General features: G+C 36.1%; 1 protein-coding gene across 1 annotated transcript in view; it reads left to right on the top strand.

Annotated features, from left to right (window-relative positions):
• The window catches only part of MEIKIN (meiotic kinetochore factor), a 139,586-nt gene that overhangs the window by 51,563 nt on the left and 64,235 nt on the right, over positions 1-23,788 (top strand). Inside the window, exons 10-11 of the mRNA XM_059919095.1 lie at positions 11,804-11,884; positions 22,145-22,264. Coding sequence (XP_059775078.1) covers positions 11,804-11,884; positions 22,145-22,264 — 201 coding nt within the window. The remainder of the gene's footprint in view (positions 1-11,803; positions 11,885-22,144; positions 22,265-23,788) is intronic.

Genomic DNA, 23,788 nt, shown 5'->3' with positions numbered 1-23,788 from the left:
ACTCAAGGGGGGAAAAAACTGAGAAGAACCGGTGATGTTTGCAGTCCAGGGTCACAGGCTCAATAAAAGACTGAGACCTAATCATAGAACTGTAGAATGCTTCCCCATCCCTACAATTTATCAGTACATTACTAAAGACGTATTCACCACAGTTGCTATTACCCAGTACATCATGTCCACATTTTAGCAAAAAATTACAAGCTATTAACTAAAGGGCAAAAATTACTGTTTAAAGAGGCTGGATAAGCATCAGAGCCAGAGTCAGATGTGGTGGTAGTGTTAGAATGATCAGACCAGAAATGTAAAATAAATATGATTAATATGCTAAGGCAGTTATAGGAAAAAGTAGACAACATGCAATATAAGCAGAGAGATGGAAATTCTAAGAAATAATCAAAGGAGTGCTAGAGATCAAAAACACTATAGCAGGAATGAAGAATGCCTTCGATGGACTCAGTAGTAGAATAGACATAGCTGAGGAAAGAATATCTGAGTTTGAGGACATGACAATAGAAACTTCCCAAACTGAAAAGCAAAGAGAAAAAAGGACTAAAAAAAAAAAAAAAAAAGAACTGTGGGACAACTACAAAAGGTGTGACATATATATAATTAGAATTCCAGATGGAAAGAAACAGAGAAAGGAACAGAAGCAACATTTGAAACAATAATGACTAAAAATTTTCCCAAATTAAAATGTCAGACATTAAACCACAGATCCAGGAAATTAAGAGAATACAAAGCAGGATAAATGCCCCCAAAACTACATATAGAAATATCAGATTTGAACATCAGAAAATCAAACAAAGAAAATATCTTGAAAGAAGCCAGAAGGAAAAACACCTTACCTATAGAAGAGCAAAGATAAGATTTACATACCTCTCCTCAGAAACCATTCAAGCAAGAAGAGAGTGAAGTGAAATATTTAAAGTATTGAGAGAAGACAACCACCAACTAGAATTCAGTACCCTGTGAAGTTATCCTTCAAAAGTGGAGGAGAAATACATACTTTCTCAGACAAACAAAAATTGAGGGAATTTGTTGCCAGTAGGCCTGCCTTGTAAGAACTATTTAAAGTTCTTCAGGGAGAAGGAAAATAACATGTCAGTATAGGTTTATCTATCTTAACAAATGTACCACTGTGGTGTAGTGTGTCAATAGTAGGGGAGGTTGTGCATGATTGGGCACAAAGGGGTATATGGGAACTCTGTACATTCAGCTGAGTTTTGCTGTGAACCTCAAACTGCTGTAAAATATGAAGTTTGTTAATTTTTTAAAAGTCAATTGCATTTAGGATCAAGAAGGAAATTGATGACTTTGGCAAAATAATTTTAGTGGATAAGGAAACTAGATTGGAATAGGTTAAAGAGTTATGGAAATTGAGGAAGTATAAAATATATAAAGAAGCAAATTGGGACAGAAACAATATAAAATGTGTGTGTGGAGGGGAAAGTAAATGTGTAAAACTTTTTAATGCAATTGAAGTTAATTTGTTTTCAGCTTAAAGTAGACTATTATAAGATGTATTATGAATGCCTTAGGTAATCAAAAAGCAAAAATCTGTGAGAGATACACAGTGATAAAGAGAAAAGAATCAAAGCATACCACTAGAAAAAAAACATCAATTCACAAAGAAAGACAGCAATAGAGGAAGAAAGGAACAAAGGAACTATAAGATAATCAGAAAGCAATTAACAAAATGGTGATAGTCCTTACTAGCAATAAGTCTGCACCTCTCAGTAATTATTCTAAATGTAAATGTTTTAAATTCTTCATTTAAAAGATATAGAGCAGCTAAATGAAAAAAAAATAACAATATGCTGTCTACTAGAGACCCACTTAAGCTTTAAGGACACTAAGGCTGAAAGTGAAGGGATGGACAAAGTTATTCCATACAAATAGAAACCCAAATAGAACAAGGGTAGCTATACTTATATGAGACAAAATAGATTTTTAAGTCAAAAGCTGTAATAAGAGACAAAGAATGCCATTATATAATGATAAAGGGGTCAGTTCATCAAGAGGATATAACAATTGTAAGTATATACTCACTGAATTTTGAAGCACTGAAGTATAGTAAACAATTATTAACAGATCTAAAAGCAGAAATAGGCAGCAGTGCAATAAGAGTAAGGGACTTCAATACCTGACTTTCAAAAATGGATAAATTATCCAGACTGAAAATCAATGAGGAACTAATGGGCTTGAACTACACTTCAGACTAAATGCACCTAACAGACATATATAGAACATTCCACCCAACAACGGTAGAATCCACATTCTTCTCAAGTGCACAGGAAGCATGCTCCAGAATAGATCATATGTTAGGTCACAAAACAAGTCTTTAATAAACTTAATAAAATTGAAATTATATCAAGTATATATTCTGGCTGCAATGGTATAAAACTAAAACTCAACAATAAGAGCAAAGCTGAAAAACTCAAATATTTGGAAATTAAACAACATACTTATGAAAAACCGATGAGTCAAAGAATAAATCAAAAGAGCTATTAAAAATATCTTGAGACAAATGAAAATGGAAACACAACATACCAAAACTTATGGGATACATCAAAAGCATCTTTACAAGAGAAGTTTATAGTGATAAACACCTACATTAAGAAAAATTAAGACCTCAAGTAACAGCCTAATCCTATACTTCAGGGAACTAGAAAAAGAAGAACAAACTAAGTCCAAAGTTAGCAGAAGGAAGAAAATTAAAATATTAGAGCAGAAATAAATGAAATAGAAACTAGAGAGACAAAAAAATGATTAACTAAACTAAGAGTTGGTTTCATTAAAAGATAAACAATTGAGAAACTTCTATCTAGACTAAGAAAAAAAGAGAGGTGACTCAAATTAATAAATTATAAATGAAAGAGGAGACATTACAACTGATACCACAGAAATGCAGAGGGTCATAACAGACTTCTATGAATAATTATATATCAACAAATTTGATAATTTAGAAGATATGGATAAATTCCTAGAAATGTACAACTTACCAAGACCGAATCACAAAGTAAGAGGGAATCTGAACAGACCAATAATGGCCAAGGAGATTAAATCAGTAATTAAAAATTTCCCAGCAAATAAAAGGAACCAGCTAGCTTCACTGGTGCATTCTACCAAACATTTAAAGAAGAATTAATATGAGTCTTTCTCAAACTCTTCCAAAAAGTTGAAGAGGAACACTTCCAAACTCATTTCTGAGGCCAGCATTACCATGGTTACTAAATTCAGATCAGGGCATTGAAAGAAAATTACAGGCCAATATCCCCACTGAACATAGATGTAAAAATCCTCACCAAAATGCCATCAAACCAAATTTAAGGATACATTAAAAGGACCATATACCATTATCAACTGAGATTTATCCCTGGGACTCAAGGATGGTTCAACATAGGGAAATCAATTCATGTGATACACCACATTAACAGAATGAAGGGTAAAAACCATATGATCATTTCAATAGATGTTGAAAAAGCATTTGACAAAATTCAACATCCTTTCATGATGAAAACTCTCATTAAATTAGGTATAGAAGGAATGTACCTCATCATAATAAAGGCCATATATGACAAGCACATAGCTAACATCATAGTCAGTGGTGAAAAGTTCAAAGCCCTTCCTCTAAGATCAAGAATAAGAAAAGGATGCCCACTCTTGCCACTTCTATTCAACATAGTATTGGAAGTCCTAGCCAGAGCAATTAGGCAAGAAAAAGAAATAAAAGGCATCCAATTAAGAAAGGAAGAAGTGAAATTATCTCTGTTTACAGATGACTTGATCCTATATTGAAAACCATAAAAAAAAAAAAAAAGAAAACCATAAAGACTCCACCAAAAACCTTTAGAACTAATAAACAAATTCAATAAAATTGTAGGATACAAAATCAACATACAAAAATCTGTTTCATTTCTATACACTAACAAAAAACTATCTGAAAGAGAAATTAGAAGGCAATCCTGTGAGGTAATAGAAAAAATATATATACTGGTCTCTGCCCCCAGTTTCTGGCACAGAACTCCTAAACCCTTGTAATTTCCTAAGTGTAAGAATGCTAGGAGCATCTCTTTGTTTTAATATTTGGTCTTTGACCTCATTCCTGACACAGGACTCCTACAACCTTGTAAATTCCTAAGTGATAAGAGTACTAGTGGATATTTTGTTTTAATGAAGCAAATCTGGATGGGCTTCTGGATGGCTCCGGTATAGGGACTGGTCACCAGAAAGACGAAGCCATGATTAGAAGCTTGGAATTTTCAGCCCACAGCCTCCCCTTCTCCAGAGAGGGGTGAGGGGCTGGAAATGAAGTTAATAATTGATCATGACTATGTGAGGAAACTTCATAAAAGTTCCAATAGTAGAGGGTACGGAGAGCTTCCAGGTGGAGCACAGAAGCTCCTGCACTTGGAACTCTCCCAGACCTCACCTTATGTGTTTTTTTATCTGGCTGTTCATATATATCCTTTAATAAATTGGTAAATGTAAGTAAGTGTTTCCCTCAGTTCTGTGAGCTGCCCTAGCAAATTAATCAAACCTGAGGTGGGGGTGACGGGAACCTCTGATTTGTATCCAAATCAGACAGAAGTTGTGGGTAACCTACCACTCACGATTGTCATCTGAAGTAGGATGGGAGCAGTCTTGTGACACTGAGCCCTTAACCTGTGGGATCTGACACTATCCCCAGGAAGATAGTGTTAGAATTGAGTTGAACTGTAGGCTGCCTAGCTGGCGTTGTAGAGAATTACTTGTTGTGGGGAAACCCCCACACACATTTGGTGACCAGACTGTGCGGGTTTTGTGTGAGTAGTAAAGTAGACTCACAGGAGAAAGACTCATAAGAGGTAAAACAGGTTTTTCCTTTTAAAATCCCATTTACAATAGCATCAAAAACAATAAAATACTTAGAGATAAATTTAACCAAGAAAGTAAAAGACCTGTACACTGAAAACTGTAAGACATTGATGAAAGTATTTGAAAAAGACAGAAATAAATGGAAAGATAACCCGTATTCTTGGATTGGAAGAATTAGTGTTGTGAAAATGTCCATACTATCCAAAGTGATCAACAGATTCAGTGCAATCCCTATCAAAATTCCAATGGCATTTTTCACAGAAATAGAAAAACTATTCTAAAATTTGTATCGAACCATAATAGAACTGAAATAGCTAAAGCAATCTTGAGAAAGAAAATAGCTGGAGACATCACATTTCTTGTTTTCAATTTATATTACAAAACTATAGAAATGAAAACAGTATGGTACTGGCATAAAAAGAGGCACATAGACCAGTAGAGAGCACACACATAAACCTACACACATATAGCCAATTGATTTTTGACAAGGGTGCCAAGAACATAAAATGGGGAAAGGATAGTATCTTCGATAACTGGTAATAGGGAAACTGGATATCCACATGCAAAGGAATGAAACTGGAACCCCATCTTACATTAGTCACAAAAATTAACTCGAAATGGATTCAAGACTTACATATAAGACCTGAAACCCTAAAACTCCAAGAAGAAAACGTAGGGAAAAAGCTTGACATGGGTCTTGGCAATGATTTCTTTGATAAGACACCAAAGGAACACACAACAAAAGCTAAAATAAACAAGTGGGACTACATCAAACTAAAGAACTTCTGCACAGAAAAGGAACAGTCAGTAAATTTAAAAGGTAACCAACAGAACGAGTGAAAATATTTGTAAATCACATATCTTCTAAGGGGTTAATATCCAAAATATATAAAGAACCTATATAACTCAACAGCAAAAAGCAAAAAATTCAATTTTTAAATGGACAAAGTACCTGAATAGACATTTTCCCAAAGAGCATATACAGGTGGTCGATAGGTACATGAAAATGTGCTCAATATCACTAATCATAAGGGAAATGCAAATCAAAACCACAATGAGATACCACCTTGAACCTGTTAGGATGGCTGTTATCAAAAAGCCAAAGCTAACAAATGTTGACAACGATGTGGAGAAAAGGGAACACTTATACACTGTTGGCGGGAGTGTAAATTGGTACAACCATTATGGACAACCATATAACAGTTCCTCAAAAAATTAAAAATAGAACTACCATGTAATCCAGCAATCTCACTCCCAGGTATGTATCCAAAGGAAGTGAAATAAGTATCTCGAGGAGTTATCTGCACTCCCATGTTCATTGCAGCATTATTCACAATAACGAAGATATGGAAACAACCTAAATGTCCTTCATTGGATGAATGGATAAAGAAAATGTGATATAGATGTAGAAAATGGCATATTATTCAGCCATAAAAAGAAGGAAATCTTGCCATTTGCGACAATCTGTATGAACCTGTAGGGCATTATGCTAAGTGAAATAAACCAGAGAAAGATAAATACTGTATGGTATTGCTTATATGTGGGGAAAAAAAGCCAATTTCATTACAGAGAATAGAACAGTGGTTGCCAGGGTCTTGGGGATGAGGAAATGGTGAGATGTAGGTAAAACAGTACAAACTTTCAGTTATAAGAAAAATAAGTTCTGAGGGTCTGACATTAGCATGGTGACAATAGTTAATAATATGGTATTGTATATTTTAAAAGTTGCTGAAAATATATTTTAAGCTTTCTCACAATGCACACTCCACAAATGTTAACTATGTGAGGTGATGGATATGTTAATTATCTTGATCTTGGTAATCATTCCACAATGTATATGTATATCAAATTATCACTTGTATGCTTTAAATATATATATTATTATATTTGTCAATTATTCCTCAATAAAGGTGGGAAAAAAAGAAAAAAATAAAGTAAGGAAGTAATGATTATCTATAGAGATTAACTCTGATGGGAAATAGGGGAAAAGAACAGTAACTAGAGGGAGAGGCAGGGTCAGAGGAAATTTATTCTGTTTTGTTTTAAAGATGGGATATGTGGGGTCATTTCTGAGGGCTAATGGGAATAATAGAAGGAAAGAAGAAGGAATAGCTGAATGTAACTCAGTAGGCAACTGGAGCTCCCTGTGACCTAGAGATCTAGTTGAAGTTGACCTGAATTTCACTTTTTTAACCTAAAGCAATGAAGAATCTTCCACATAATTCTATGTTTTCTTTTCCATGCTTCTTTGCTTCCTCCTGGTTACATTTCCCTTTCCTGTTTCCATGCATGCTGTCTCAGTTTCATACTCCATCATCTCTCTCTCTCTCTCTCTCTCTCTCTCTCTCTCTCTCTCTCTCTCTCTCTCACACACACACACACACACACACACCTTTCTATACAAATCAAGCATCTTATAATTTGTGTGTCACATGTTACATTAAATGCCATTTCTTATGCTCTTGCATGTTCTGCCCCTTCTCAAAAGCTGTGTTCCTAAGTTTCTCTTCCTGACTATAGCTTTACCATTTCTGGGATGCTGGTCTATGAGAACTTCCTTATATTATTTTGAAGAAGATATGCAGATGGCCAATAAGTACATGAAAAGATGCTCAATATCCTTAGTCATTAGGGAAATGCAAATCAAAACCACAATGAGGTATGACTTCATATCCACTAGGATGACTATAATCAAAAAGACAGATAAGGGAATTCCATGGTGGTCCAGTGGTCAGGACTCGGCACTTTCACTGCTGTGGCCCGGGTTCATTCCCTGGTCGGGGAGCTACAATTCTGCAAGCTGCACAGTATGGCCAAAAAAAAAAAGCAAGACAGACAATAATAAATGTTGGTGATGATGTGGAGAAATGAGAACCTTCAAACATTGTGGTGTGAATGTAAAATAGTACAGCTGATTTGTAAAATAATTTGGCAGTTCTTCAAAATTTTAAACGTGGAGTTACCATAGGACTCAGCAATTCTACTCTTAGGTTTATACCCAGGAGAAATAAAAGCATACATCCTTACGAAAACTTAAACATGAATGTTCTTGACAGCATTTATTCACAACAGGCAAAAAGTGGAAACAACACCAGTGTCCATCTCCTGATGAATGGGTAAATAAAATGTGGTATATCCATACAATAGAATATTATTTGGCAATGAAAACCAATGAAGCACTGATACATGCTACAACTTGGATGAACCTTGAAAAAACTGTGCACTGTGAAATAAGCCAGTCACAAAAGGCCGCGTATTATATGACTCCATTTATAGGAAGTGTCCAGGATAGGCAAATATATAAAGACAGCCATAGATTAGTAGTTACTTAGGGCTGATGGGGATGGAATGGAGATTGACTGCTAGTGGTTATGGGGTTCCTTTTAGTGGGGACAAAAATGTTCTAAAATAGGCTGTGGTGATGATTGCACAACCCTGTGAATGTATTAAAAACCATTGAATTTTACCCTTTAAATGGGTGAATTTTATGGTGAGTTATATCTCAATAAAGCTATTTAAAAAAAAAAAACAAACAGCTTCCCTATACTATTATATGGAGGAGAGAAGTCCTTGAAAAGATGAGGAAGGATGAGATCCAGAATACCAGTGGAGGAACTGGCATTTAAAAGAGGAGGGAGATTTCTATTGTGGTATACTTGTAGATATAGTGGTAGCAGGGCGGATATTGTGCTTAGAAGGACCCCATGCTTCATTTAATGCTCTGTTTTCACCATCTTGACATTTTAAATAGCTTTTAAACATTGGGGCCCCACAATTTTATTTTGCACTGGGCCCCCAAAATTATGAGTCTCGAGTGAGTAGTTGGATGCTGTTTGATGTCTTTTATTGTTGCAGGGAAGGGTGAGCCAAAGATGTCAGTTGCAGATGGTAGAAGGAAGGAGGCTAGAGGTTTAAGGAAAATTGGGTGATTTTGAAATAGTCATGAGAAACTAGAGAAGTGTAGAAGAGGTGCCAATCTGTGGCTACTCCTTTTGAGTTTGTGGTGCTGTTGGTATGCCACATTGTATAATTTTCTCCAACACTTAATTGCACTGGCGGTACAGTGGATATTGATGTTAGGGTTCATCAGGCTGGGGATTTGTCAGGCATCTGTGATAGGAGGAGAAAGCGATAAGAAAGTAGTTATAATGATGGTTGGTGGTAGATAAGGAAGGAATAAGACAGGAGAAAGATCATGGAGGAGATAACATTGTAGGATCAGTAAATTGGAGATTTCAATGACAGGGAAGTTTATTTCCTGAAGATAATTATGCGGGGTTGGACAAATATAGGAAGCTATTTGAATTGATTGATTCTGTAGTTTCTATTGATGGCAAGGGCTAAGTTTGATCATAGAGTGAATGAAATGCCATGAGGGGAAAAGGTTATTGGAAATGCAGAGATCAAGCAACTTAGAGACCAGTTGGTTGGCTGGGTTATCCCCTTGAATGATGAAATTGCTGAGAATGATGACAGGAGTGAGAGAAAAGGCTGTATGCAAGGTGTGAAATCTTCAGTGAAAGAAAGGAGTTAATAGATGACAGTAAGTACCTCACTCTTTGCTCCATACCTTTGTTCTTTCTTTGCTTGGACTATATCAATACCTTATACCTCTTCTACTTCCCTCCCCTCCCCTTTCTTTATCATCCTCTTTATCCCCTTACCCTCAACTCAAAATCTTGTCATTCTCAAATTGCATTCTCCTCAGTTATGTTGCATATATTTAAACTTTGAATATTATTATACTTTATTTATTTATTTTAATTAATTAATTAATTTATTTTTGGCTGTGTTGGGGCTTCGTTGCTGCGCACAGTCTTTCTCTAGTTGCAGTGAGCAGGGGCTACTCTTCGTTGGCAGTGCGCAGGCTTCTCATTGTGGTGGCTTGTCTTTGTTGCGTAGCATGGGCTCTAGGCACGTGGGCTTCAGTAGTTGTGGCACACGGACTCAGTAGTTGTGGCTCGTGGGCTCTAGAGCACAGGCTCAGTAGTTGTAGCGCACGGGCTTAGCTGCTCCACGGCATGTGGGATCTTCCTGGACCAAGGCTCGAACCCATGTCCCCTGCATTGGCAGGTGGATTCTTAACCACCAGGGAAGTCCCTGAATATTATTATAAACACATCTTGAAAGCATAAGACAAGTCACATAACTTAGGACAAGCAGTCACTGAACAGTTTTCAGTGCAGGGACTAGTTGGTAAAGCAATACACTTTCTTGTAGTTGCAGCTTCCTGATGTCTTAGAAAGGACTTTTTGTTTCTTAAATGAAGATTATTGCATAATAAAGATATTTATATAAATATATTTAATGTTTTCTCTAAAATTTAGTTTTAAATAGTGACAAATAAATAGATCTTATTATCATTATTCTTTTCACAGAATACTGTTTGGGAGATGTTACCGTAAATGTGGTAGGACAATTTTTTGAGCTGAGTAAAATTCAGACTATTTTGTCTTTCAACAGATTTTTTTTCCTTAAATATATTAAAATCCTTACTTTTTAAAAAAAAAACTTTTATCTTTAAGTTTAAAACTTTCTTTCAAGTTGAGGGAATTATAGATAGAAATATATATCCCATTTTAATTATAACAATTATAACACACATAAATATAAAACAATAAAAATAGGACATCTGAGAGATGATACAAATGTTTTTATAGCATTGTGAAATGTGTTTTATGATTCTGAATTTGTTTCAGCCTGAAAAAGATCCTGAACCTAGAGATACAAATTTTCAAACAACATTAAGCTCTCATCACCTAAATATCAAGGTTTCATCATCTCACCAGTGGTCTTTTGTAGAGAGCAGTGCAGGTAGATCAGTTGCTAAAGTTCTGCTGCCTCAGCCCCTCAAACCTGCGTTGGTAAGCACTGGCCTTTTATTGACTAATTCTTGAAAAGACTATAAAAAGAATATGTACTTATTAGGAAAATTTAGGTATGCATTAATGTCTTAGCAAATCTAGGAACAAATGCAGAGAATCTATATACTGCCTGCTTTATACAGGCAGATGTTTTTTAAATGGATTGACTGTTGACAATTGTGTCACTTGAGACCACTGGGAAGAGATTATTCCGGCAGAATTAAGAGTTCAAGTGGCATATTGGAGGGGGTAATACCTGAGAAAGGAAAGCAGGGAAGAAGGAAGATTGGGCTGGAATAGCCTCAGTCTTCAATGCAGATCTGACAAAGGCTCTCCCAGTGGAGAGGTCTGGAGCAAGGATTGTCCATTACAGGAATATTATGTTGGGCTGCTATGCTTAGATGTTGGCTGAGGCTCGCCCAAGAAGATGATGGCCTCAACCTAAAAGCTGAAGCAGATTCTAAAGGTGTTGCAGCTGGGCACTATCAGCTAACTGCACTCCCTGCAGTGGAACAGCATGTATTATTTGTAACCTTTGCATGGCAATTCCTAGAGTAGAATAATCCCTATTGTTCAGATGAACAAATTAAAAGATTATATAGGTAATAAATTAGAGAACTAACATATTTAGTGTACTAGGTAAATATACCTATAATTTTTTTGATAAAATCTTCCTAATAAATATTCCAGATTATGTCTTGAACAACTAGTTTAAGAGATTTTAAGCCAGAAAGAAAGAGTTCAAGAAAGAAAAGACGAAAGAAAGAAAAAAGAAACCTAACACAACTTCCCTGTGATGTTCAGGTTTTATGAGTTTGGGTTCCAGGCTTGGCAGCATATAATGACACCTGTTCAGAGATATATCATTTTTACCACAAAGAGTTCTTTTGTAAGTTGTTTGACCTAGCTCAAGACAAAAAATTCTTTAGTTTCCTGTCTAGTGTTTTAAAATTTAATTAGCATATTAAAATTTTATTACTATGACATATGATCTAGTATACTATTAAAATTTTGTTTGTACTGTATTAAGGTATTTTATTTCTTTCTGCTATTCAATTCCCTGTTTCACAAAATACTGATAGAACACAACTTCCAGTACTTCTGATAAGAAAAGCAGAGGCCTGTTAACAAGTACTCCGTCTTCACAAACAGCTGGTTTAATGGTAAGTGTTACTAGCATTTGGCACTTGTAGTATCTATTTTCTGGCTCCCTGTTCTTCCCATTATTCTATTTCTCTTAGACCAGGGGAATATCGCACATAGACAATAATGACTGTAATTTCTGTTGCATAAACATACTTTCACTGGAAGTACTCTATATACTGCTATACATGAAAGAAAGATTTCTTTCTTTTTTAAAAAATTTTTTTTATTGTGGCAAAATATATATAACATAAAATTTACCATTTTAACCATTTTTAAATATACAGTTCAAGTACATTCACATTGTTGTGCAACCATCACCACCAACCATACTGAGAAATTTTTCATCTTGCAAAACTGAAATTTCATACCCATTAAACAATAACTCCCCATTCCTTCCTCCCCCAGTCCCTTGTTACCACCATTCTACTTTCTGTCTCTATGAATCTGACTGTTCTAGGTACTTCATATAAATGGAATCATACAGTATTTGTCTTTTTTGTGACTGACTTATTTCACTTAGCATGATGTCTTCAAGGATTATCCATGTTGTAGCATGTGTCAGAATTTACTTCCTTTTTAAAGGCTAAATAATATTACATTGTATGAATATACCACATTTTGTTTATCCATTCTTCTGTCTATGGGCATTTAGTTGCTTCCATCTTTTGGCTATTGTGAATAATGCTGCTATGAACATGGGTGTAAAAATATCTCTTTGTGACCCTGCTTTCAATTCTTTTGGGTATATTACTTGAAGTGGAATTGCTAGATTCTATAGTAATTCACTTTTTACCTTTTTGAGGAGCCACCATACTGTTTTCCATGTCGGTTTCACTATTTTACATTCCCACCACAATTTACAAAGGTTCCAATTTCTCTACATCCTTGCTAACACTTGTTATTTTCTGTGTTTTTTAAAAACTAATAGATGTGAGATGGTATCTCCTTGTGTTTTTTTTTAAACATCTTTATTGGAGTATAATTGCTTTACAATGGTGTGCTAGCCTCTGCTCTACAACAAAGTGAATCAGCCATACATATACACACATCTCCATATCTCTTCCCTCTTGAATCTCCCTCCCTCCCACCCTCCCAATCCCACCCCTCTAGGTGGTCACAAAGCACCGAGCTGATCTCCCTGTGCTATGCAGCTGCTTCCCACTAGCTATAGGTTTTACATTTGGTAGTGTATATATGTCCATGCCACTCTCTCACTTTGTGCCAGCTTACGCTGCCCCCTCCCCATATGCTCAAGTCCATTCTCTAGTAGGTCTGCATCTTTATTCCCGTCTTGCCCCTAGGTTCTTCATGACAAGTTTTTTTTTTTTTTTTTTAGATTCCATATATATGTGTTAGCATACGGTATTTGTTTTTCTCTTTCTGACTTACTTCACTCTGTATGGCAGACTCTAGGTCCATCCACCTCACTCCAAATAACTCAATTTCGTTTCTTTTTATGGCTGAGTAATATTCCATTGTATATATGTGCCACATCTTCTTTATCCATTCATCTGTTGATGGACACTTAGGTTGCTTCCATGTCCTGGCTATTGTGAATAGAACTGCAGTGACCATTGTGGTACATGACTCTTTTTGAATTATGTTTTTCTCAGGGTATATGCCCAGTAGTGGGATTGCTGGGTTGTATGGTAGTGCTATTTTTAGTTTTTTAAGGAACCTCCATACTGTCCTCCATAGTGGCTGTATCAATTTACATTCCCACCGACAGTGCAACAGCGTTCCCTTTTCTCCACACCCTTTCCAGCATTTATTGTTTGTAGATTGTTTGTGATGGGCATTCTGACCGGTGTGAGATGATATCTCGTAGTTTTGATTTGCATTTCTCTAATGATTAATGATGTTGAGCATTCTTTCATGTGTTTGTTGGCAATCTGTATATCTTCTTTGGAGAAATGTCTATTTAGGTCTTCTGCCCATTTTTGGATTGGGTTGATGTTTTTTTGATACTGAGCTGCATGAGCTGCTTGTAAATTTTGGAGATTAATCGTTTGTCAGTTGCTTCATTTGCAAATATTTTCTCCCATTCTGAGGGTTGTCTTTTCGTCTTCTTTATGGTTTCCTTTTCTGTGCAAAAGCTTTTAAGTTTCATTAGGTCCCATTTGTTTATTTTTTGTTTTTATTTCCATTTCTCTAGGAGGTGGGTCAAAAAGGATCTTCCTGTGATGTATGTCATAGAGTATTGTGCCTATGTTTTCCTCTAAGAGTTTGATCGTGTCTGGCCTTACATTTAGGTCTTTAATCCATCTTGAGTTTATTTTTGTGTGTGGTGTTAGGGAGTGTTCTAATTTCATTCTTTTACATGTAGCTGTCCAGTTTTCCCAGCACCACTTATTGAAGAGGCTATCTTTTCTCCACTGTATATTCTTGCCTCCTTTATCAAAGATAAGGTGACCATATGTGCATGGGTTTATCTCTGGGCTTTCCATCCTGTTCCATTGATCTATATTTCTGTTTTTGTGCCAGTACCATACTGTCTTGATTACTGTAGCTTTGTAGTATAGTCTGAAGTCAGGGAGCCTGATTCCTCCAGCTCCTGTTTTTCTTTCTCAAGATTGCTTTGGCTATTCGGAGTCTTTTGTGTTTCCATACAAATTGTGCAATTTTTTGTTCTAGTTCTGTGAAAAATGCCAGTGGTAATTTGATAGGGATTGCACTGAATCTGTAGATTGCTTTGGGTAGTATAGTCATTTTCACAATGTTGATTCTTCCAATCCAAGAACATGGTATATCTCTCCGTCTGTTTGTATCATCTTTAATTTCTTTCATCAGTGTCTTATAATTTTCTGCATACAGGTCTTTTGTCTCCTTAGGTAGGTTTATTCCTAGATATTTTATTCTTTTTGTTGCAATGGTTAATGGGAGTGTTTTCTTAATTTCACTTTCAGATTTTTCATCATGGGTGTATAGGAATGCAAGAGATTTCTGTGCATTAATTTTGTATCCTGCTACTTTACCAAATTCATTGATTAGCTCTAGTAGTTTTCTGGTAGCATCTTTAGGATTCTCTATGTATAGTATCATGTCATCTGCAAACAGTGACAGCTTTACTTCTTCTTTTCCAATTTGGATTCCTTTTATTTCTTTTTCTTCTCTGATTGCTATGGCTAAAACGTCCAAAACTATGTTGAATAGTAATGGTGAGAGTGGGCAACCCTGTCTTGTTCCTGATCTTAGTGGAAATGGTTTCAGTTTTTCACCATTGAGGATGATGTTGGCTGTGGGTTTGTCATATATGGCCTTTATTATGTTGAGGTAAGTTCCCTCTATGCCTACTTTCTGCAGGGCTTTTATCATAAATGGGTATTGAAGTTTGTCGAAAGCTTTTTCTGCATCTATTGAGATGATCATATGGTTTTTCTCCTTCAATTTGTTAATATGTTGTATCACATTGATTGATTTGCATATATTGAAGAATCCTTGCATTCCTGGGATAAACACACTTGATCATGGTGTATGATCCTTTTAATGTGCTGTTGGATTCTGTTTGCTAGTATTTTGTTGGGGATTTTTGCATCTATGTTCATCAGTGATATTGGCCTGTAGTTTTCTTTCTTTGTGACATCTTTGTCTGGTTTTGGTATCAGGGTGATGGTGGCCTCATAGAATGAGTTGGGGAGTGTTCCTCCCTCTGCTATATTTTGGAAGAGTTTCAGAAGGACAGATGTTAGCTCTTCTCTAAATGTTTGATAGAATTCACCTGTGAAGCCATCTGGTCCTGAGCTCTTTTTTGTTGGAAGATTTTTAATCACAGTTTCACTTTCAGTGTTTGTGATTGGTCTGTTCATATTTCCTATTTCTTCCTGGTTCAGTCTCGGAAGGTTGTGCATTTCTAAGAATTTGTCCCTTTCTTCCAGGTTTTCCATTTTATTGGCATATAGTTGCTTGTAGTAATCTCTCATGATCCTTTGTATTTCTGCAGTGTCAGTTGTTACTTCTTTTTCATTTCTAATTCTATTGATTTGCATCTTCTCCCTTTTTTTCTTGATGAGTCTGGCTAATGGTTTATCAATTTTGTTTATCTTCTGAAAGAACCAGCTTTTAGTTTTATTGATCTTTGCTATTGTTTCCTTCATTTCTTTTTCATTTATTTCTGATCTGATCTTTATGATTTCTTTCCTTCTGCTAACTTTGGGGTTTTTTTGTTCTTCTTTCTCTTATTGCTTTAGGTGTAAGGTTAGGTTGTTTATTTACGATGTTTCTTGTTTCTTAAGGTAGGATTGTATTGCTATAAACTTCCCTCTTAGAACTGCTTTTGCGGCATCGCATAGGTTTTGCGTCATCGTGTTTTCATTGTCATTTGTTTCTAGGTAGTTTTTGATTTCCTCTTTGATTTCTTCAGTGATCTCTTGGTTATTAAGTAGTGTATTGTTTAGCTTCCATGTGTTTGTATTTTTTACAGATTTTTTCCTGTAATTGATATCTAGTCTTATAGCGTTGTAGTCAGAAAAGATACTTGATACAATTTCAATTTTCTTAAGTTTACCAAGGCTTGATTTGTGACCCAAGATATGATCTATCCTGGAGAAGGTTCCATGAGCACTTGAGAAGAAAGTGTATTCTGTTGATTTTGGATGGAATGTCCTATAAATATCAATTAAGTCCGTCTTGTTTAATGTATCATTTAAAGCTTGTGTTTCCTTATTTGCTTTCGTTTTGGATGATCTATCCATTGGTGAAAGTGGGGTGTTAAAGTCCCCTACTATGATTGTGTTACTGTCGATTTCCCCTTTTATGGCTGTTAGTATTTGCCTTATGTATTGAGGTGCTCCTATGTTGGGTGTATAAGTATTTACAATTGTTATATCTTCTTCTTGGATTGATCCCATGATTGTTATGTAGTGTTCTTCTTTGTCTCTTGTAATAGTCTTGATTTTAAAGTCTATTTTGTCTGATATGAGAATTGCTACTCCAGCTTTCTTTTGATTTCCATTTGCATGGAATATCTTTTTCCCTCCCCTCGCTTTCACTCTGTATGTGTCCCTAGGTCTGAAGTGGGTTTGTTGTAGACAGCATATATATGGGTTTTGTTTCTGTATCCATTCAGCCAGTCTATGACTTTTGATTGGAGCCTTTAATCCATTTACATTTAAGGTAGTTATTGATATGTATGTTCCTATTACCATTTTCTACGTTGTTTTGGGTTTGTTATTGTAGGTGTTTTTCTTCCCTTGTGTTTCCTGCCTAGAGAAGTTCCTTTAACATTTGTTGTAAAGCTGGTTTGGTGGTGCTGAATTCTCTTAGCTTTTGCTTGTCTGTAAAGGTTTTGGTTTCTCCATCAAATCTAAATGAGATACTTGCTGGGAAGAGTAATCTATGTTGTAGGTTTTTCCCCTTCATCACTTTAAATATGTCCTGCCACTCCCTTCTGGCTTGCAGAGTTTCTGCTGAAAGATCAGCTGTTAACCTTATGGGGATTCCCTTGTGCATTATTTGTTGTTTTTCTCTTGCTGCTTTTAATATTTTTTCTTTGTATTTAATTTTTGATAGCTTGATTAATATGTGTCTTGGCATGTTTTTCCTTGGATTTATCCTGTATGGGACTCTCTGTGCTTCCTGGACTTGATTAACTATTTCCTTTCCCATATTAGGGAAGTTTTCAACTATAATCTCTTCCCATATTTTCTCAGTCCCTTTCTTTTTCTCTTCTTCTTCTGGGACCCCTATAATTCGAATGCTGGTGCGTTTAATGTTGTCCCAGAGGTCTCTGAGACTGTCCTCAATTCTTTTCATTCTTTTTTCTTTATTCTGCTCTGCAGTAGTTATTTCCACTATTTTATCTTCCAGGTCACTTATCTGTTCTTCTGCCTCAGTTATTCTGCTATTGATCCCTTCTAGAGAATTTTTAATTTCATTTATTGTGCTGTTCATCACTGTTTGTTTGCTCTTTAGTTCTTCTAGGTCCTTGTTAAACGTTTCTTGTATTTTCTCCATCATATTTCTAAGATTTTGGATCATCTTTACTTTCATTATTCTGAATTCTTTTTCAGGTAGACTGCCTATTTCCTCTTCATTTGTTAGGTCTGGTGGGTTTTTACCTTGCTCCTTCATCTGCTGTGTGTTTTTCTGTCTTCTCATTTTGCTTAACTTACTGTGTTTGGGGTCTCGTTTTCGCAGGCTGCAGGCTCGTAGTTCCCGTTGTTTTTGGTGTCTGCCCCCAGTGGCTAAGTTTGGTTCAGTGTGTTGTGTATAGGCTTCCTGGTGGAGGGGACTAGTGCCTGTGTTCTGGTGGATGAGGCTGGATCTTGTCTTTCTGGTGGGCAGGTACATGTCTAGTGGTGTGTTTTGGGGTGTCTGTGGCCTTATTATGATTTGAGGCAGCCTCTCTGCTAATGGGTGGGGTTGTATTCCTGTCTTGTTAGTTGTTTGACATAGGGTGTCCAGCACTGTAGCTTGCTGGTCGTTGAGTGGAGCTGGGTCTTGCCGTTGAGATGGAGATCTCTGGGATATTTTCACCGTTTGATATTACGTGGAGCTGGGAGGTCTCTTGTGGACCAGTGTCCTGAACTTGGCTCTCCCACCTCAGAGGCACAGCCCTGACACCTGGCTGGAGCACCAAGAGCCTGTCATACACACGGCTCAAACCAGGTACGTGGGGAGTTTCTTGCCTTTTGGGAGGTCTGAGTTCTTCTGCCAGCGTTCAGTAAGTGTTCTGTAGTTGTTGTTCCACATGTAGATGTATTTCTGATGTATTTGTGGGGAGGAAGGTGATCTCCACGTCTTACTCCTCTGCCTTCTTGAAGCTCCTCTCTCTCCTTGTGGTTTTGATTTGTATTTCCCTAATGGCTTGTGATGTTGAGCATCTTTTCATATGCTTATTGGCCATTTTTATATCTTCTTTTGAGAAATGTCTTTTCAAGTTCTTTGCTCATTTAAAAAATCAGGTTGTTTATTTTTTTGTTGTTCAATTGTAGGAGTTCTTTATGTATTCTAGATATTAACCCCTTATCAGATATATGGTTTGCAAATATTTTCTCCCATTTTGTGGGTTACCTTTTCATTCTGTTGATAGTGTCCTTTGATGCAGAAAAATTTCAAATTTTTATGTAGTCCAGTTTATCTTTTGTTGTTGTTTTTGTTGCCTTTGCTTTTGTGTCATATCCAAGAATTCATTATTAAATGCAGTGTCATGAAGGTTTCTCCCTGTGTTTTCTTCTAAGAATCTATAATTTAGCTCTTACTCAGCCAGGGTTCTTCTTAGGTTCAACTAAACAGCAGGTATACAGCTTGCAAGCAGAGCAGGATCAGATGTTCCTCTTTAGCAGGAGCAGTCCTCACAGAAGTCCATGTAGTAGCTTACGTAGCAGTCTGGGGACAGTTCAGATATAAGGAGATGAGATCCAGTATCTTTTGTAATAACACATAGGTGTAGCTTCCAGGGTCCCCACAAGGGATATGCCTAATTACAAGAGTCAGGGAAGACCAAAATATGGTGCCTTTTCTAGTATTTATTTACTTATAGTGCACGTATAGTTCCTCCCAGTCCAGATGCAATTTCTCAATCAGATACCATTTTTACCCTAAGCAATGTTACCTAGTAATACAGTTGACATTCTTACCTTTATCCTAGTGGAACAGAGCTGGAGAGTTAACCAAAGATCACTTTTTCAAGATGGGAAAAAGGTGTCTGTGAACACTCTGCTCATAATCTTTCCAGTGTTCTAAAGATTAATACTTTTTCTAGAAAATGACTTCCACTTTTTATTCATTTTTGTTTTATATTTTGGGTTAAAATGTATATATGAGAAATGTGTTTAAAAATGAGTTTTTTCCCCTACAAAACTAATCTATTGACTATTTTGTAAATACCAACATCTTTTTAAAATTAAGCTATAATTCACATTTTATAAAATTCACCTTACTAAAGTGTGAATTCAGTGACTTTTAGTATACTCAGAAGGTTGTGCAGCCATTACCCCCTAATTTAGGAACATTTAGGAACATTTTTAGGAACATTTTTTATCACCCCCTTAGCAGTCACTTACCATTCCCCCCATCTCACGCTTCAGCTCCTGGAAATTACTAATCTACTTTCTGTGTCTTTAGGTTTGCTTATTAATAAGTGGCCATTTCATATAAATTGTATCATACAGTACGTGGCCTTTTGTGTCTAGCTGCTTTCACTTATAATATTTTCAAGATTCATCCATGTTACAGCATTTATCAGTACCTTGTTCCTTATTTATGGCTGAATAATATCCCATTATAAGGATATACCACATTTTATTTTCTAATTCATCAGTTTATGGGCATTTGGATGAATAATAGTGTTATGAGTGTTCGTGTACAAGTCTTTGTATGGATATATGTTTTCCTATAAGTGGAAGAAGAATTAATCGGTTACATGGTACCTGTATTTTTAATACTTTTTTTGTGGTGGACTTTTAAAAACAGCTTTATTGAGGTACAGTTCACCTATTTAGAGTATAAATTTCAGCATTTTTTAGTATATTCACAAATATGTGCCATTATCACCCCAGTCAATTTTAGAACATTTTTATCACCTCAGAAACAAACCCTGTACCCTTTAACCATTACTATTATCCCCTTATTCCTCCATCCCACTATCTGGCCCCAAGCAACCACTAATCCACTTTCCGTCTCAGTAGATTTCCTGGACATTTTATATGAATAAAATCATATAATATGTAGTCTTTTGTGACTAACTTCTTTTACTTAGCATAATGTTTTCAAGGTATCAATACTTCTTTCCTTTTCATGGCCAAACAATATTCAATTGTGTTCATGGCCATTTGGGTTATTTCTGCCTTTGGACTATTATGAATAAAGCTGCCATAAACATTCAGGTACAAGCTTTTGTGTGGATATATGTTTTCATTTCTCTTGAGTATATACCTAGAAGTAAAATTGAAGGGTTATATGGTAACTCTATGGTTGATCATTAGAGGAATTGATAGACTGTTTTCCAAAGTGGTTGAATAGTTTTACATTCCCAGCAGCAGTGTATGAGTGTTCTGATTTGTCTATATTCTTACCAACACTTACTATCATCCATCTTTTGGGGTGTGAAGTTGTATCTCATTGTGATTTTGTAATGGAGCTTATTGGCCCTTTGTATATCTTCTTTGGAGAAATGTCTACTCAGATCCTTTGCTCATTTAAAAGTTAGGTTATTTGTCTTTTTATTGTTGAGTTGTAAGTGTTCTTTATATGTTCTAGATACTAGACCCTTATCAGATAAATGATTTTCAAATATTTTCTCCCATTCTGTAGGTAAATACCAGTGTCTTTTAATAAATAAAAATACTTTTGAGAACACTTAATGGCTTAACATTTTAAGGTCTACATTTTGTTACCAAATGAGTCTGAGATTAATTGCCCTTTGGTTCTTCTACACCAAATGAGGCATATAGATTCCCCTCAATTCCAAGCTGTCATTCCTTGGCTGACTACACTGAAAGGAGGCCAGTTGACTCAAGGACTTCTGGAGATTTTCATTTTCTAGGGCCTCACTTTAATGTGACCTTCCTAACACTGTTTCAAGATACACATTGATAGGCCTGAAGTCGTTCTGTCCTCCTACAAGGAAGAGGAGCTAGGCAAGGGTAGACGCCCCCCACTCCCTACCCAGCACAGTTGATAATTCATTTTGGGCACACATACATGTGTTGTAGCCTAGGTTCAGGCCAGACCTAGTCTGATCTGGATAGTCAACATGGCAAAGCTTCTTGGAATCCCGAACTAAAGAGTATGGATCATGACTTTGGTTTTAAATATTTTGAATTTGATGTAGAAATATGTGGTGATTTAAGTAACCTGATAATGATATGGTTATGGTGCTCAGGAAAGAGATAGAGATTTAAAAATCTCTAGTGTACAATTGGTAGGCAAAAAGAAGGCAAGGGTAGAACACTGGGGAAGGCTGACAGTTAAGGGAAGAGCAGGAGAAATTATTCCATGAGGTGTAGTTGCTGGGTAGGTGAATTTCATTTAGTAGGCACTTAATATATATAAATTAAATTGTACTTTAGCAAATGAAAATTCCTATTTAAAAAATAATTTTAAAGCTAAAGAGCCTTGTATTCTTCTTTATAGATTCACTTGTTCCCAGTTAAACATGCATCTTTTGAAGAAGTATTTGTAAATATCAGCAATTATATTAATTCAGATAAAATTATTCATATGTCAAGTTCACAAGAAAATCATTCTATTGAGAGAGTAGTTCTACTTTCCTTTAATTAAAAATATTGTTTTTGCAACATTGAGCTTCTACAAAAGAGTAATATATTCTTTTATAGATTGATTTGTCCTCAGTGCAAAAAACATCTTTTGAAGAACTGTTTCCAAATGTCAGCAATTATGTTAATTCAAATGAAATTGTTCCTGTGTCAACTTTGCAAGAAAATTCTTCAAATGAGGTAGTATTTTCAAATTTTCCTTCATTTACTAAAAGAAATAATTACTGTTATATTGGATACTTTGTATATGAGATACTTTAAGAGATCTGTAACTCAGTTGAGGCTAACATCATCTACATGTGGAGTCAGCTATCAGATATAATTCCAAATAAAGGATATTAGGCTGCCACAGCCAAAACACTTTGCATCATCAGGACCTAGGGATATTAAACAACTAGAGGAAATAGTATTATCCTACTTGAATCCAAAACTCAGTTTTTGTCTGTGCATATAAATTGTAGACATCAACCTAGTTGTGTTAGAATGAATATATGGAAGTACTATGATCCACTAATAAAACTCATAACTCTAAGGGCCATGGGGGGTGGGGTGGGAGTAAAGAAAGAGGATGACCAGAAAAAGAGAGAAGAACAGAAGAGAGAGAAAGAGACAGAAAGAAGGGGAGAGAGGGCAGACAAGAGAGAGATAAAGAATAAGACAAGAAAGAGGCAGAGAGAAAAAGAAATTAAAAGGCAGAACGTAGGGATGGGTAGTGGTTCATTGCAGCTAGACCTTTTCACTGTGACCCTGGAGTGAAGGTTGGGATGCAGGTGGTGAGGAGAAAGCTGGAGATGAGATTGTAGAGATCAACAGGGGCCAGTATCAAAGAGCATCTTATAATCTATGTTAAGGAATTTGGATTTTTTCTTGAGGGGGGGCTGGTAAGGGATTGTAAACAGGAGATATCAAATGTTCTTGTATAAAGTTTATTTTGGCTCCAGGGGTGGAGAACAGATTGTAAAAGGCTGAGACTAGAGGCAACTTGAGGGATAATCTCCAGAGAAAGAGAGTAAGAGAAAGAAAGAATATAGGGTAAGAGGCTTAAGGATAGTAAAAATAGTTTGGAATAGGAGTTTGGGGGAATGAAAGAATTAGGGAAACCAAGATTATAGCCCATTGTTGAGATCCCAGTTGAAACTGAGAACTATTGCTTTTTAAAAAAACATTCTTTATTGAGGTATAATATAAATGACATGCAATAAACTGCACATATTTAAAGTGTGCAATTTAAAAGTTTTCACGTATGTAAGCACCTTTGAAACAACCACCACAATCAAGATAGTGAAAATATCCATCACCAAAATTTCCTCCTACCATTTTATAATTTCTTTCTTTCTGCCCCACCCTCTGCTCCCTAAGCAACTACTGATCTAGTTACTGTCATTATAGATTGGATTTTGGAGTCACGAGAGAGGGGGAGGGAGGGGGAAGGGGAGGGGGGAGAGGGAGAGGGGGAGAGGGGGAGAGAGGGAGAGAGGGAGAAAGGGAGAGGGGGAGAGAGGGAGAGAGGGAGAAAGGGAGAGAGGGAGAGAGGGAGAGAGAGAGAGAGAGAGAGAGTTTTTTGGTCTGGCTTCTTTTACTCAGCATAATTATTTTGAGATTCAGCCATGTTGTTGAGTGTATCAATAGTTTGTTCCTTTTTATTGCTAAGTAGTATTCCATTGCATGGTATACCATAATTTATTTAACCATTCACCTATTTAT

The sequence above is a fragment of the Balaenoptera ricei genome, chromosome 3 (assembly GCF_028023285.1).
Source record: "Balaenoptera ricei isolate mBalRic1 chromosome 3, mBalRic1.hap2, whole genome shotgun sequence".
Classification (NCBI taxonomy): domain Eukaryota; kingdom Metazoa; phylum Chordata; class Mammalia; order Artiodactyla; family Balaenopteridae; genus Balaenoptera; species Balaenoptera ricei.
The sequence above is the reverse complement of the archived record's forward strand: the minus strand, read 5'-3'. Positions and strand labels throughout refer to the sequence as shown.